Source organism: Saprolegnia diclina (genome assembly GCF_000281045.1).
Source record: "Saprolegnia diclina VS20 unplaced genomic scaffold supercont1.38, whole genome shotgun sequence".
NCBI lineage: Eukaryota > Oomycota > Saprolegniomycetes > Saprolegniales > Saprolegniaceae > Saprolegnia > Saprolegnia diclina.
The window spans coordinates 260,396-272,507 of record NW_008246105.1 but is presented as its reverse complement, the minus strand read 5'-3'; the positions used below and the strand labels follow the sequence as shown (position 1 = coordinate 272,507).

Below are 12,112 nucleotides of genomic sequence, written 5' to 3'. Positions count from 1 at the left end.
AAGTAGCTTTCTCTCATTGCTGCGGCAGCGTTATCATGCAGAGAGGAACAGTTGAAGCGACGAAGCCTCTCTGTCTTAGCGGGCAAGGTCTTCCCTCTGTCGGCTGGCTCGCGATTTGCTTGCAGCTGTTGGGCCAAGAGGTTACCAAGCAGCACACGGAGCATCCCGTTCAAGCATCATATTTGCTTAGCAATTAACAACATATTACGGCCAAAAAAGAGGTCCCGACGTGTTGAAGCCATAACCAGCGCACTGACCGTTGTCAAAGTTGCAGGTCTCTGTAAAGCAGGTTGGGTCACAGAGATCGATCCAGTCGCTGCAGCCACACGGACTTCCTTTCGCACAATTCATCGGGCTATTGGTCAAGTTGCAGTACGTGGAGCCCCGCAGCCGGACGTTGGCGGGAACGCCTGTGCCTGGTGTATCCCATACGAGCGGGTTGAAGTTGAGTTCAATCGTGAGGTCGGGTCGCGCGAGCACGAGGTATTTTGGTAGCGCTGTGATGCGGTTGTGGTCCAAATAGAGAGCCTCGAGCGACGAGCAGTTGATAAGCGCACGCATCGGGAGCTCGTCGATGACATTGAACGAGAGATCGAGATGCACCAGCTTGGGCCACAAGATCGCTGACGTCGCGGTGCCAAACATGCTGACGTTCGTCAAGCGGGCCTCCGAGAGCGATAAACCCACAAGCTGCTGTGCCCACGTCGCCCAAACACTCTGTGGTACATGCGTAATACGCGAGCCGACGAGCGCGAGGTGCACGAGGTTAGGCAGCGGCCCCAAGTCGCGCAGCACCTTGGGCACGGCTGCCAAGGACGAATGCCGGAGCTCGAGCTGCATGAGCGTCTGCGGTATCGACGTGGGCGGTATCGCCCACTCGGAGAGGTTGGAAAACTCGATCGCGAGTCCAAAGAGATAGGGGAACCGCGCAAAGAGCTCGGGGCGGGGGCCGTCGGGAAGGGCACAGCGCACAACGTTGAGGAAGAAGAGCGAGGCGCCGATCGACGGCGGGATGACATCGACAATCGTGCGGCCAGGAAGCTGCTGCTGTGCGCAGTTGAGACGGTAAAAGACGCAATCGCAAGACGACGAGAACCACGACGTGACCTGGAGCTTGCACTCGGGCGGGCACGGCGCGCGGAACCACGTCGACGTGATGGCAACGACTGCAATCGTCAGGCCCCATAGCATGCAGACAACGAGGTAGCATTTGAGCGCATAGCGTTTTGAAAAATCAAAATCCCAAAGCTTGGGGTACCTCTTGGCGATGAAAGTAAACCCAAAGGTGCGACGTCCATGCAAGCGCTGCGGAGGCACCCATTTGGCTTGGATCGGGCGCAGTTTGGCCTCGGGAATGTGAATCGCGTGGTCGAGTGAGTGCGCGAGAAGCTCGAGCGTCATGTAGCTCGTCGCGTGCGGCAGAAGCTTGACGACGAGGTCGCCAAACGACGAGACGACGACGTACCGATTAAAGAGGATCATTTTGGTCTGCCACTCGTAATAGTTAGTGCCGTTGGAAGACGCGTCGTCGAGGAAGAAGGCGAGCATGCTCGAGAGGAACATGAGCGTCGAAAGCACCGTTGATAAGAGAAAGCCAAACGCGCAGCTCAAGGCAAGCAGTGACGTGCGCCGCAAGAAGCCATTGGTTTGAAACAGCAGCCACGGTGACGCAAGCGCGTAGACGCTCACGCCAAGGGCAAAGACAAACGAGAGCGACGTATCGGTCGTTCGATCGGCCATGCGCTTGCCTTGATACGAAAACGAAATCAAATTGCACAGATGGCTACCGAGCACGAACGCTTCACTCAACAGCGCAGCGTGGCGGCGCTTGGTCTTGGCGTCGTTGGCGCCGAACGGCGCCACGCGCGTCGCGACCGTGTCTCGGATCGAGACAAACGTGCGGATGACGGGCGACTTGTGGTGTACGATCGCCGCCGCATGAAGGACGGCAAACGCAAAGTAAAAGCCCGGTGCGATCGAATGGAGGTGCCATGGCAAGAGAAACACCGTGTCGGCGGTCGGCGCCAAAAGGAAGAGCGATCCGAGTAGAGCTAAATGGAACGCTGTGAGCACGTGGACAGTGGAAATGAACAAAAGCACGGGAAAGCGTATGAGCGCCTTGTAGAGCCGCGTCTTGAGATCCGAAATCTGTTGCCGCACCGACGTCGAGAGCCGACGAAGCCGGGTCGGGTGCGTCATAAACTCAATCACGGACGAGACGCGGTCGTTCACGCGCCACGAGAGGTGGCTGTTCGGGAGCCCGGGCGGTCCCGACAGGATCACGCTCCCGCGCCGGACACTGCTCCGCGACCGCGGCATTTGGCTGTATAAATAGGCTGGCCTTTCTTTCTGTATCAAGTTGAAACGCAGGTGGAGGACCCACGTATCAATCTATCAAAGCGATGCGACATGCAAACTTTATTCTGTACAAATATTTACAGCCCGCGCCCAAAGATCGACGTGCGAATCTGGTCCGAGGCGACGGCCATGAGACTGCGGTAGCTCTGCTGCTTCATCGTTTCGAAACCTCGCCAGAGCAAGCCCATGGCAAAGCCTTGGACGACGCCGGCGCCGGGCATTGACGCAACAGCTTCGTTCTCGCCAATGAACGCCATCGACCCGAGGTTCGCCCACTCAAAGGGCGCCGCGCTCGTCGGGTTTTGCTCGAGCTTCTTGTTGAAGAGCTGCGCAAGGTACTCGCCTTGCTGCTGTGCAACTTGAGCGGTGGCGGGCAGCGACCGCAGATGTGCGTCCATGGCCGCCAAAAGCGCCACAAATTCGTCCTTGTCGAGGCGGTTGTTGTGGTCGGCGTCGGCCGCTTCAAAGATCGCGTGGAGCGCACCGTTGACAAACGGGCGTGAGAACTTCGAGGTCCCTCGGCTCTCTTGGATCAAATGCACGTGCTCGCGGAACTGCGGGTACGTTCTGGAGGCATGCTCGAAGAGCGCGGCCAAGTCCTCAAACGAGAGGCTGCCTTCGTGCGTCGAGTCGAATTGGTCAAAGAGCTCCTTGGCGTGCGCGACCGACTTTTCGTATGTGACGGCGGCCGCGTCACCGAAGCAGAAGAGGTTCGAGCTGCCGAGAACGCGGAAGTACGGGTCGACGACGACCGCGCGCTTGTTGGTCTGCTGCTCGGGGAAGAGCGACGCGATCGACGCCGCAAGCGGGTGCAGCCCAATACCCGAGCACCACATTGTCGTACCACATGGCAGCCGCGACGTCTTGCCGGTGGTGGTGTCGAGAACGTCGACGCTGTCGGCGTAAACTCGGGTGACGCGGCACTTGAGCAGCGTCTCGATACCGTGCTTGGCAAAGGCCGACGTCGCATATGACGCGATCTTGCGATCAAACATCGAGAGGATCTGGCTCGCACAGTCGATGACGCGGACGGTGGCCAATGACGCGAGGTGCGGGTAGTGCTTCTTGAGGTCTCGTTGGAAGAGGTCGTGGAGCTCGGCCGCAAGCTCGACGCCGGTGGGCCCGCCGCCGCAGATCGTAAAGGACAAGAGACGCTGCTGCTCGTCCGGCGACGTCGTTGGCAAGGACGCTTGCTCCCAGCGCGCGTGCACAAGCTTCCGCAGACCCACAACGTCGTCGTACGTTTTGAGAAAGTGCGCGTGCTCGGTGACGCCGGGCGTGCCAAACGTGTTGGCAACCGACCCGACTGCAACGACGAGCTGGTCATACTCGAGCGTAAACGGCGTGTCCGGGTCCAGCTCCGAGACGCACGTGACACGGTTTGTCGTAGGATCAATCGCGGTCGCAGCCGCCTCGACGAACCGCGCGTGCTTGGGCAAGAACGTCTGGATCGGTTCCACGATCGACCGCGCCTCGACTGTGCCTGTGGAGGCGGCGGGAAGCAGTGGCGTGTAGAGAAAGACGCCGCGCGGCGAGACGACCGTCACGCGCGTGCTGTCGTCGGGCTTGAGCTTGCGCAAGAAGGCGACAGCACCCCAGCCCGAGCCGAGCACGACGATGTGGCGCTTGGCCGCGTCCTTGGCGATGGGCACTGGCGCCTGCTGGTTCCAGGCGACAGCGGCCGAAGTCGCAGACGCGATGGCGAGGAGAGGTGCGAGGCGCCGGGCGCGGAGGAGGACCGACGACATGATGACGGTTGAAGAGGCAAATGGAAAATGAGAACGAAGTCCACCGCTGCGAGATCGCAATCTTGCAGCCTGCATCCGGATATAGCGTACGTGTTTATACTAATACTGATATTTGAAATAGTGTTAGAACACTATTCCTAGAAAAGATCTCGCCGTGTTGATGGTGTCTTGCCGCGTTGATGATGCGCTTGACGACAAGTCGTATTCGCCTGGAGGTGCAATTGCACAAGTTCCCATTCGCTTCGCACTTGGGTACTAGTAGTTGCACACTATTCAGACATACAGGGGGCTGTATATAGAGGCGTGAGACTGTAGCCTGTCGAGACGCGTCGGACTGGGCTACTAGACTGTACGAAGCGATCTTTCCGCATTCGCCTCGCATAATCAGGCAATAATGCGTCCGCACCGTCAGCGACAAGCTCGGACTGCGACATCCTCAGACTCAATATCAATGCCACTGAGTTGCTTCTCTGCTGCGATATAGATCCGTATTGTCAAGGACGCTTGATGTCCTGTCTGGTAGGTGCTACCGGTACTGCCGAGGATCGCCACTGTGCATTTTGCTTTGCGACATATTTGTATTGCGAATCCGACGATAACGATCGTCCGGAAAGAATTGGATCTACGGAAATAGTGTGCAGCTCTATTTTTAGCTGGCGTAGTGAGCGGAGTTGCAGTTGACAAGGATGCTCAAGTGCATGGCAGGCCGCCCGGCGGCCGGGAACCAAGACGTCTTTGCCAAGTCTCCGACGGGTCTTCCGAGCGCCGTCTGGGAAAATGAGTTTAGCGTCCTTTTCAATGGGCGCAAGCCCGTCGGGCTCGGCTTTGTCGCCGCCAACGTCGCGACGCCGCATGGCACGTACACGTGCGTCGTGCAGCACGTCATTAACGCCAAGGTCCACGCTAACCACGCTTTCGACCACAACGAGCACTGCTACTTGAGCTGTAACCTCAAGCGGTACAACCTCCGCCAAATACTCCTCGGTGGTCTCAAAGACCACTCATAGTGTCATCATGCCTGGCCTCGTCATTCGCGGCATCAACGACCTCGACGTGCGCGATACGAGTTTTGACGTTGTCGTCGCCAAGTACGCAGCTCGTACTTCATTCTTCTGATTTATTTCTTATTGGGCAGGGTCAAGACGGCCAAGCGGCCACTTTTGCTCACATTTGCCGACCCCAAGTCGGCCGACGTCACTGCGAAAGACGAGCAGCCCGCGCTGCCCGACGATAGCGATCTACGCGAGCGCAAGCTCCAAGATGAAATCATCGACTTGCGCACGCGGCTCGACGAGAGTAGTCGGCAGCGGGACGAGGCGCTCGCTCAGCTCGAGCTCTTTAAAAAGTGGAACGATTCGCTTCTCGCAACCAACACCGAGATGGACGCGACGACGTCGGCGCTGCACGAGCGCATTGCGCAAGAGCGGACAGCGTACGAAGCAAAGCATGCACGGCTGCTGGAGCTGCAGCACGAGCGCGACCACGCCACAAGCAAGCTCCACGAGCTCCGCGTACCGTCAGCATGTACCATGTATCGCATCCTTACATTCTGCTTGTAGGTGGAGAATGCCAGCATGGCCACGCGAGCCGACGACCTGCATGCGCGCCTCGAGGCCGCGCAGCAAGCCAAGCGAGCTTCCGATATGAAACTCGCAGCGCTCGAGACCGCACGGCTCGAAGACCTTCGGGCAATGGAGGCGCTTCGGCGCGAGATCCACGACGAAGACGACGCGACAACGGAGCTCGATAAGCTCATGGCGGTACGTTGGCATCCGACCTGGTGGAAAACTGGTATATGTATTGTTCGTAGACCGAGCAAGGCAATGCGACCTCGGCCACGTCCGCAAGCGTCAAGCAGCAACATTTGGACATACTCGCCTCAGTCCGGCAACAGCGCAAGGAGCACGAACAACACAAGGCCGATCTCGAGGCGAAGCTCCAAGCGCATGCTGACCACGTCAAGAGCGTCATCTTGGACCTCGAGCACCAGCGACAAGCCCAAGCGGTGGCCCAAAAAGTGATCACGTCGCTGCCACCAGCTGTGGTCACAGCGTCGCACGAGGTCCAGACCGACGCGTTGCCCGAGCCCAATGCCGCGTGGACGGATAAAAAGCTGGCGCTGACCAACCGAATTCACGAGTTGGAGGCGGAGCTCGAGGCCGAGAGGCAAATTGAAGCGTCGCTGAGCGATACGATTGCAGGAGCATCGGCGATCGAGGCAGCGCGCGCGGCCCGCGACCAAGCCAAGCTCCTCATCCTTCGGCGCTTCATGACGCAGCTGTCGACAACGGGCATCCTTGTGCAAAAGGTAGTACTTCAGTCGGACAGTCCTCAGCAGCCTTCACCACGTAGCATGGACGCATGGGCGCAGCGCACGCTCGCTTCTTGTATGCTGACGCAGCAGGGCACTGGCTGAGCTGGATGAGCATCGACGAGGCAAAGAAGGAAGGCGCGTTCCAGCACCCGCGCAAGCAAACCACGATCGAGCTCAAGCTCATCGTCGACATCTTGCCCGGCAAGCAGACGCATGTACGCTCGCTGTTGGTGATGCTGTCCTTACTGGGCAAATAGGTCTTTCACCGCACGTCGGCGACACCGGCGAACCGGTGCTTCTCTCTTATCTGTGCCAAGCCGTGCCGCACCATCGACATGGAGACCGAGACGCCCGAGCAATGCCAGCGGCTCATTCAGGGCTTCCGCCTCATCCGCCAAGCATTTCTGGACCACGGCGCGGTCGTGCTCTAAACTACGCTCTGGTTCTATTACGGTTATACGACTCTGCATTACTTGTACGCCTTGAACACTTGGTCGATCGCGTGTGCGACCTGGTCGTACTCGGGGAACTCGTTGATCTTCCCGCAGTAGACGAGGCTCGGCTTTTGCTGCATGGCGGTAAACACAACGCGCTGGAGGTCTTCTTTCGTCACAGCGTCGATCTTGCCGCAAATCACATCCGGGCTCTCGCGGATGCCGTACGTGAGCAGTTGCCGGCCAATGTCTTCGTACAAAATCATGCGCGACTCGAGGTTCATCAAGACGGACGACTTGAGCTGGTTCTTTGCCCGGCTCAACTCAGTCTCGTCGACGCCGTTCACTAAGCAGTATACACTCAACACAACATAAACGTAACCAAGAACGTACTGGCGACCGCCAACATTTGGTTGACGAGGAGGCCCACGAGCTGGCTCGTGTGCTCGGGCATGCATGCGCCGTAGATACCGAGGAGACCGTTGTCCGAGTGCAGCGACGAGAACGCCAGCGCCGACTCGACCCAGTAGTACCGGTTCAGCACGTGGGTGTAGAGGCGCGAGTACATGCCTTTGCCCGGGCCGCCGGCCGAGAACGAGTCGCCGCCGCCCAAGAGCGTATGCAACACGCACACAGGCACCAGATCTAGGACAGATATCAGATGTGGTCATGCGTCTCGTCAATGTACCTTTGTCGTGCCAGCCGCCGGTCGGGAAGGCGAGCGCCGCGTACGAGAACGGCATGTCGTCCTTCTCGATCGTGACGAGGCCGCCCGTGTAGACGCTGTTGTCGACGCTGACCGTCTCGGTCGCGGGCGGGACGGACCCAAAGAGCGCCGCTGCCTTCTCGACGAGCACGCTGTGCTCAATGCCCGAGCCCGCGAGCACCATGCGCGGCGCGACAAAGAACTTGCGGAGGTACGCGCGGACTGTCTCCAAGTTGAGTGCGTCGACCTTGTCTTCGGGGCACTGCAGCGGCCGGCCGAGCGTGGCGTGGGCGCCGTACGCAGCCGAGTGGATGCGCTCGAGGAGCAGCGTCTGCGGATTCTCGGCCAGATCTTCCGACTGGATCTTCATGATGTACTTGGTGAGCTCGATTTCGTCGGGAATGAGCGCCGGGTTCAGGATCGAGTCGGCAAGGAGTTCCAGCGCACGGTCCACGTTGTCGCGGAGCACGTCGATCGTGTAGATGATCTGCTCGCGGCCGCTCGACGCCGTGGTTTGCGCACCAATGGTCTCAAACTCGCTATTGCATCGTGGCATGAGCGCGGAGAATCGGCGCGAGCGTACCGGACGAGATCCGCATGCGACCGCGTCGTCGAGCTCTTGAACCCGAGATGCTCCATCATGTGCGTGATGCCCGTCGTATCGTCTATCGACAAGTGCATCATCGAACATGCATTCAATGGACGACCGGGCGTACTGGTTTCGTGGCGGCTGCCCGCGTCGACAAAGAGGCCAATTGTCGTGGCCTGGCCGTACGTCTCCTGCGAAATAACGCGAAGGCCGTTGGGCAGCACCGTCGTCTCCGTCTGCGGCGCCTTGAGCTGGCTCGCGGGCTTGAGAACGGGCAAGCTACTCGACAAGTCATGAGGATGCGCATGATGCGACTGCAATCGCAGCGCTGCCTACCCATGCATGGGCTCGTCAAGGCTCAGCTGGCGCTTGAACGATGCCTACATGATACCGAGGCGTGAGCGGCACGCCCATACGACGCATATCTGCGTACGAGGTCGGGCTTGAGGATGGGCTCGGTCGTCGCTTCCTTCGTGTGGACGTACTGCGTGAGCGTCGGGCCAGCGTCGGGCCGCGCACAGAAGGAACGCGATGCTTGGACGACCGTGAAGGGCGCGGCCTTGTGCTTGAGGAGATGGCGCTGAAGATGGTGGAAGCGCATGCTGGATGAAGCCTCGCGAAAACAAATGGAGGATGGCAAACACCGCAAGCCCGCCGGCAACGTATCCGGATGATGATGCGGGTGCCGGATAATCGGCCCGATCTTTCGCGAGCGCTGTTGTCCGAGGTTCGCCAGGCAACAAATGCTGCCACCCAAACCAAAGCAAGGGAGACGAGGGCTAGGATCCGAGGCTGACACTGCCTGCTATGAGGATTAAATGCAGGTTTCGAGAAGCGGCTGTATAGAGGTCTAGGTAGCTCCAATGTCTATAGGCCGAGTTAACGCTAGCATCAACGTTGCCAGTACCGTAGATCAAGGGTCCAATGCACGCTGGATCCCACCTTGATGTCGACGCACGACGATCGCCATTTGTCTCTCGACGTGCGGGAGCTGAGTTTGCACTTTGATGTAGCGGTTGCAAGTCGTTTCCTTGGTTTCCAGAATTTCGACCTCTTGCACTCGATACGCTGGTGGATATTATTATATTATAGAGGTCTGTCGAGGTCCGTCAGTCAAGGTGTTTCATAGCCGCCGAAGTATGCTTGCGAGGCGATCTACAGAATTGGTCCTTAAACCGAGGGTTTCCGTAATATGGCGAGGGGCCGCCCAATGCGCATTTCCAAATTCCCGACCTCGATCGATGGCGCAATACGGCAAGGCCTCGTACTGGGACGAGCGCTACACCAAGTACGTGGCAGCGTCTCGCTCGTTGCTCATAGGCTGCGATGGACAGGGACGCGGAGCAGTTCGACTGGTACCAGCGCTATGCAGGCCTGAAGGACCTCGTGCTGCAGTACCTCAAGAAGACGGACAACGTCTTGATGTCGGGCGCAGGCAACTCGCGCTTGACCGAAGAGATGATGAACGACGGCTTCCAGACCATCATGAACATTGACGTTTCGCAGGTCGTCGTCGATCAAATGGCCAAGAAGTATGAAGGACACGAGGGCATGCAATGGCAGCAGATGAATGTGTGCTCGCTCTCGTTCTCGGACGAGACCTTTGACAGCGTCTTCGACAAGGGCACGATGGACTCGATCTTGTGCGGCGAAGGCTCGACAGCCAACGTGGCCAAGATGTGCCAAGAAGTCTACCGCGTCCTCAAGCCCAACGGCGTCTTTTTTATTGTGTCGTACGGCGTGCCCGACAACCGTCTCAGCTACCTCGAGAACAACGAGCTCCACTGGAAGGTCACGGTGCACACGGTGCCCAAGCCCACGGTCAGCGCCGTCCAGGTCACGGACGCGGCCGACGCCAACGCTGTACATTACATTTACGTGTGCCAGAAGGGTGTGAAAGCCGAAGCATAAGCCGATCCACGCATCCTCATAATACAAGACATTGGTATTCTCGACATCATGGCCATGTCCACTACTTGTCGTTCCACTGCTTCTTGCAGCCGACGCACTTGTAGAACGTCGTCGATGGCTCGTCCGCCGACCGAATCTGGATCTGCATAAAGTAGGCCTTGTGGTGCTCGCAGAACGGGCAGCGGGCTACGCAGAGGAGAGCGATGGGTATCCAGCATCCCACGAGGCGACACCCTACTGTCGGTTTGGTCGACGTTCTCCCATGCTTCGTCGCCGCCCAAGACGTCGTCGACCTGCTTGCGCTGCAGGGGCACCTTCTTCTGGACCTAACGACGTTGCATGAGCCCTCATCGCTCTTCGGTCTCGGTCGCGGACCTTGCGCGTGATCTGGTAGATGTACGGGCATGTTTGGCAGCAGAAGCGCATGCCATCGCTCTACGCAGGGACGCTGAGCTTCCATGCACCTCCATGTCGACGGCGTACATCGGGCTCGACCATGAGCAAGTTGCCGCATGTTGGACAGAAGTGCATCGCGCGGCCAAGTCACCCAACCAAGAAGTCCCGACCAACGAATGGGCGCGTGGGCGATTTTGGTATTCGAGCTCCCGCCTAATTAGGACCATCCGAATTTCAACGCTGGGACATGCTACGCAGATCTTTTGCCGTTTGGAGCTTGGAGCATGGACGAGCAGCACGTCTTCTACTTTGAGGAAGTCCCGCTCGACGAGAATGAAGAGGACGACGCTGCCAAGGAGGCCACCGCGAGCTACAAGCGCGTCGACTGTGCGGCCAGCGGCGACGTCCCGGCCAAGCGTGGCGGCGCGACACTCTCGTTGGTAACAGCACCCTCCACCGGCCATGGCAGGCGAGCAGGCGTCGAGCTAGGTGGAGGCCCATGGCGAGAAGCTGCTCTACTTGATCGGCGGTGCGAACCGAGAAGCGCGCATGTTCAACGACGTACACGTTTACAATGTTGGTATGTCGGCCATTGCGAGGTGGTCATGCTTACACCACGATCGTAGGCACCGGGTCATGGAGCCAAGTAGGCTATTAGCGATCCCACGCACCATCTCATAGATCATAGGTGCATGTGGCCAACAGCGCGGCCTTCCAAGCCCGCAGCGGCCACTCGGCAGTGGTCCTCGGCACCCGCATATTCGTCTTTGGCGGCCTCAACCTCCCGCTGCAAACCACGTTCAACGACGTGCACATCTTGGACACAGGTAAACACCATCATCGCCGCATGGACATGCAGAGGAACGGCACGATCATGGAGCAATGTAGCAACCAAGTCGTGGTCGGCGCCAATCGTGCTAAATGATCCGCCGCGGCCGCGCAATGCGCATACTGCCGTGGTAACGACCAACGGCATGGTCGTCATTGGCGGGTCGTCCCCCACCGACGGGCCCATGAGCGATGTCTTCCTCCTCACGGTGCACGAGCCGACGCTGCGGTGGATTCGAATCGACTGCAATGGGCCGGTCATGGCGCCGCGCGAGCTTCACGCAGCCGTCCGCTTGTCGACCAAGCGTGAGCGCATCTACGTGAGCGGCGGACGCCTCGAGAACGGCCAGCTCTGTTGTGAAGTGGCGACGCTGGACGTGGGTACGCTCATCGTGCATCCCATGTTGTTGTCGACAAAGTCTTGTAGCGTCGTGGACGTGGCATGTCCAATCAAGTGGCGGCTTTCGCCGCTGCGGTCATGTGATTGGGCTCCTCGACACGGGCATTGTCCAGTATGGCGGCTGGGACGGCGGCAACGGCTTTTGCAACGACTGCTGGGAGCACCCAGGTACATAAAGTACCTCGACGCCAAGTTCTCTCATGCAGTGACTCTGCAGTGGGCGACGAGGAGCAACTGGCGCCTGCCACGCTGGACGAAGCGCGTCACGGCGACCACGTCCTTCTCGAGGACGGCGTCGACGTTGTCCATGACGGCGGGCGACTGGGGCACGCGGCGTGCGTCGTCGACAATCGCCTCTTTGTGTTTGGGGGCATGACGGTCAAAGACGACCTCGCCGATCTCTGGCACCTGGCGCGCTGCTAAGCAGG

General features: G+C 59.1%; 7 protein-coding genes across 7 annotated transcripts; 3 read left to right on the top strand and 4 right to left on the bottom strand.

The window, feature by feature from the left end:
* Positions 1-157: 157 nt before the first annotated feature.
* Positions 158-2,332, bottom strand: SDRG_10931 (hypothetical protein). Its single transcript, XM_008616948.1, has one exon. It carries the CDS (start codon positions 2,317-2,319, stop codon positions 205-207), a length of 2,115 nt encoding a protein of 704 aa, XP_008615170.1. The 5' UTR covers positions 2,320-2,332; the 3' UTR covers positions 158-204.
* Positions 2,333-2,397: 65 nt separating this feature from the next.
* Positions 2,398-4,133, bottom strand: SDRG_10930 (hypothetical protein). Its single transcript, XM_008616947.1, has one exon. The coding sequence runs from the start codon at positions 4,104-4,106 to the stop codon at positions 2,436-2,438; it is 1,671 nt and encodes a 556-aa protein (XP_008615169.1). The 5' UTR covers positions 4,107-4,133; the 3' UTR covers positions 2,398-2,435.
* A 659-nt stretch (positions 4,134-4,792) lies between these two features.
* On the top strand, positions 4,793-6,851 carry SDRG_10929 (hypothetical protein; the record flags this gene model as incomplete). Its single annotated transcript, XM_008616946.1, has 7 exons — positions 4,793-5,064; positions 5,114-5,194; positions 5,242-5,617; positions 5,666-5,866; positions 5,917-6,414; positions 6,459-6,635; positions 6,678-6,851. The coding sequence occupies 7 exons, from the start codon at positions 4,793-4,795 to the stop codon at positions 6,849-6,851; spliced, it is 1,779 nt and encodes a 592-aa protein (XP_008615168.1).
* On the bottom strand, positions 6,832-8,840 carry SDRG_10928 (hypothetical protein). Its single transcript, XM_008616945.1, has 7 exons — positions 8,583-8,840; positions 8,486-8,529; positions 8,277-8,428; positions 8,144-8,225; positions 7,543-8,099; positions 7,248-7,499; positions 6,832-7,200 (listed from the first exon to the last, which is right to left on the bottom strand). Exons 1-7 carry the CDS (start codon positions 8,748-8,750, stop codon positions 6,890-6,892), a joined length of 1,566 nt encoding a protein of 521 aa, XP_008615167.1. The 5' UTR covers positions 8,751-8,840; the 3' UTR covers positions 6,832-6,889.
* A 536-nt stretch (positions 8,841-9,376) lies between these two features.
* Positions 9,377-10,106, top strand: SDRG_10927 (hypothetical protein). Its single transcript, XM_008616944.1, has 2 exons — positions 9,377-9,437; positions 9,484-10,106. Exons 1-2 carry the CDS (start codon positions 9,391-9,393, stop codon positions 10,058-10,060), a joined length of 624 nt encoding a protein of 207 aa, XP_008615166.1. The 5' UTR covers positions 9,377-9,390; the 3' UTR covers positions 10,061-10,106.
* SDRG_10926 (DNA-directed RNA polymerase III subunit RPC10) lies at positions 10,050-10,669 on the bottom strand. The gene is made up of 4 exons (XM_008616943.1): positions 10,544-10,669; positions 10,436-10,495; positions 10,299-10,386; positions 10,050-10,246 (listed from the first exon to the last, which is right to left on the bottom strand). Exons 1-4 carry the CDS (start codon positions 10,589-10,591, stop codon positions 10,122-10,124), a joined length of 321 nt encoding a protein of 106 aa, XP_008615165.1. The 5' UTR covers positions 10,592-10,669; the 3' UTR covers positions 10,050-10,121.
* A 71-nt stretch (positions 10,670-10,740) lies between these two features.
* SDRG_10925 (hypothetical protein) lies at positions 10,741-12,107 on the top strand (the record flags this gene model as incomplete). The annotated part of the gene is made up of 7 exons (XM_008616942.1): positions 10,741-10,896; positions 10,946-11,036; positions 11,083-11,102; positions 11,145-11,283; positions 11,345-11,665; positions 11,712-11,852; positions 11,902-12,107. The coding sequence occupies 7 exons, from the start codon at positions 10,741-10,743 to the stop codon at positions 12,105-12,107; spliced, it is 1,074 nt and encodes a 357-aa protein (XP_008615164.1).
* Positions 12,108-12,112: the final 5 nt, after the last annotated feature.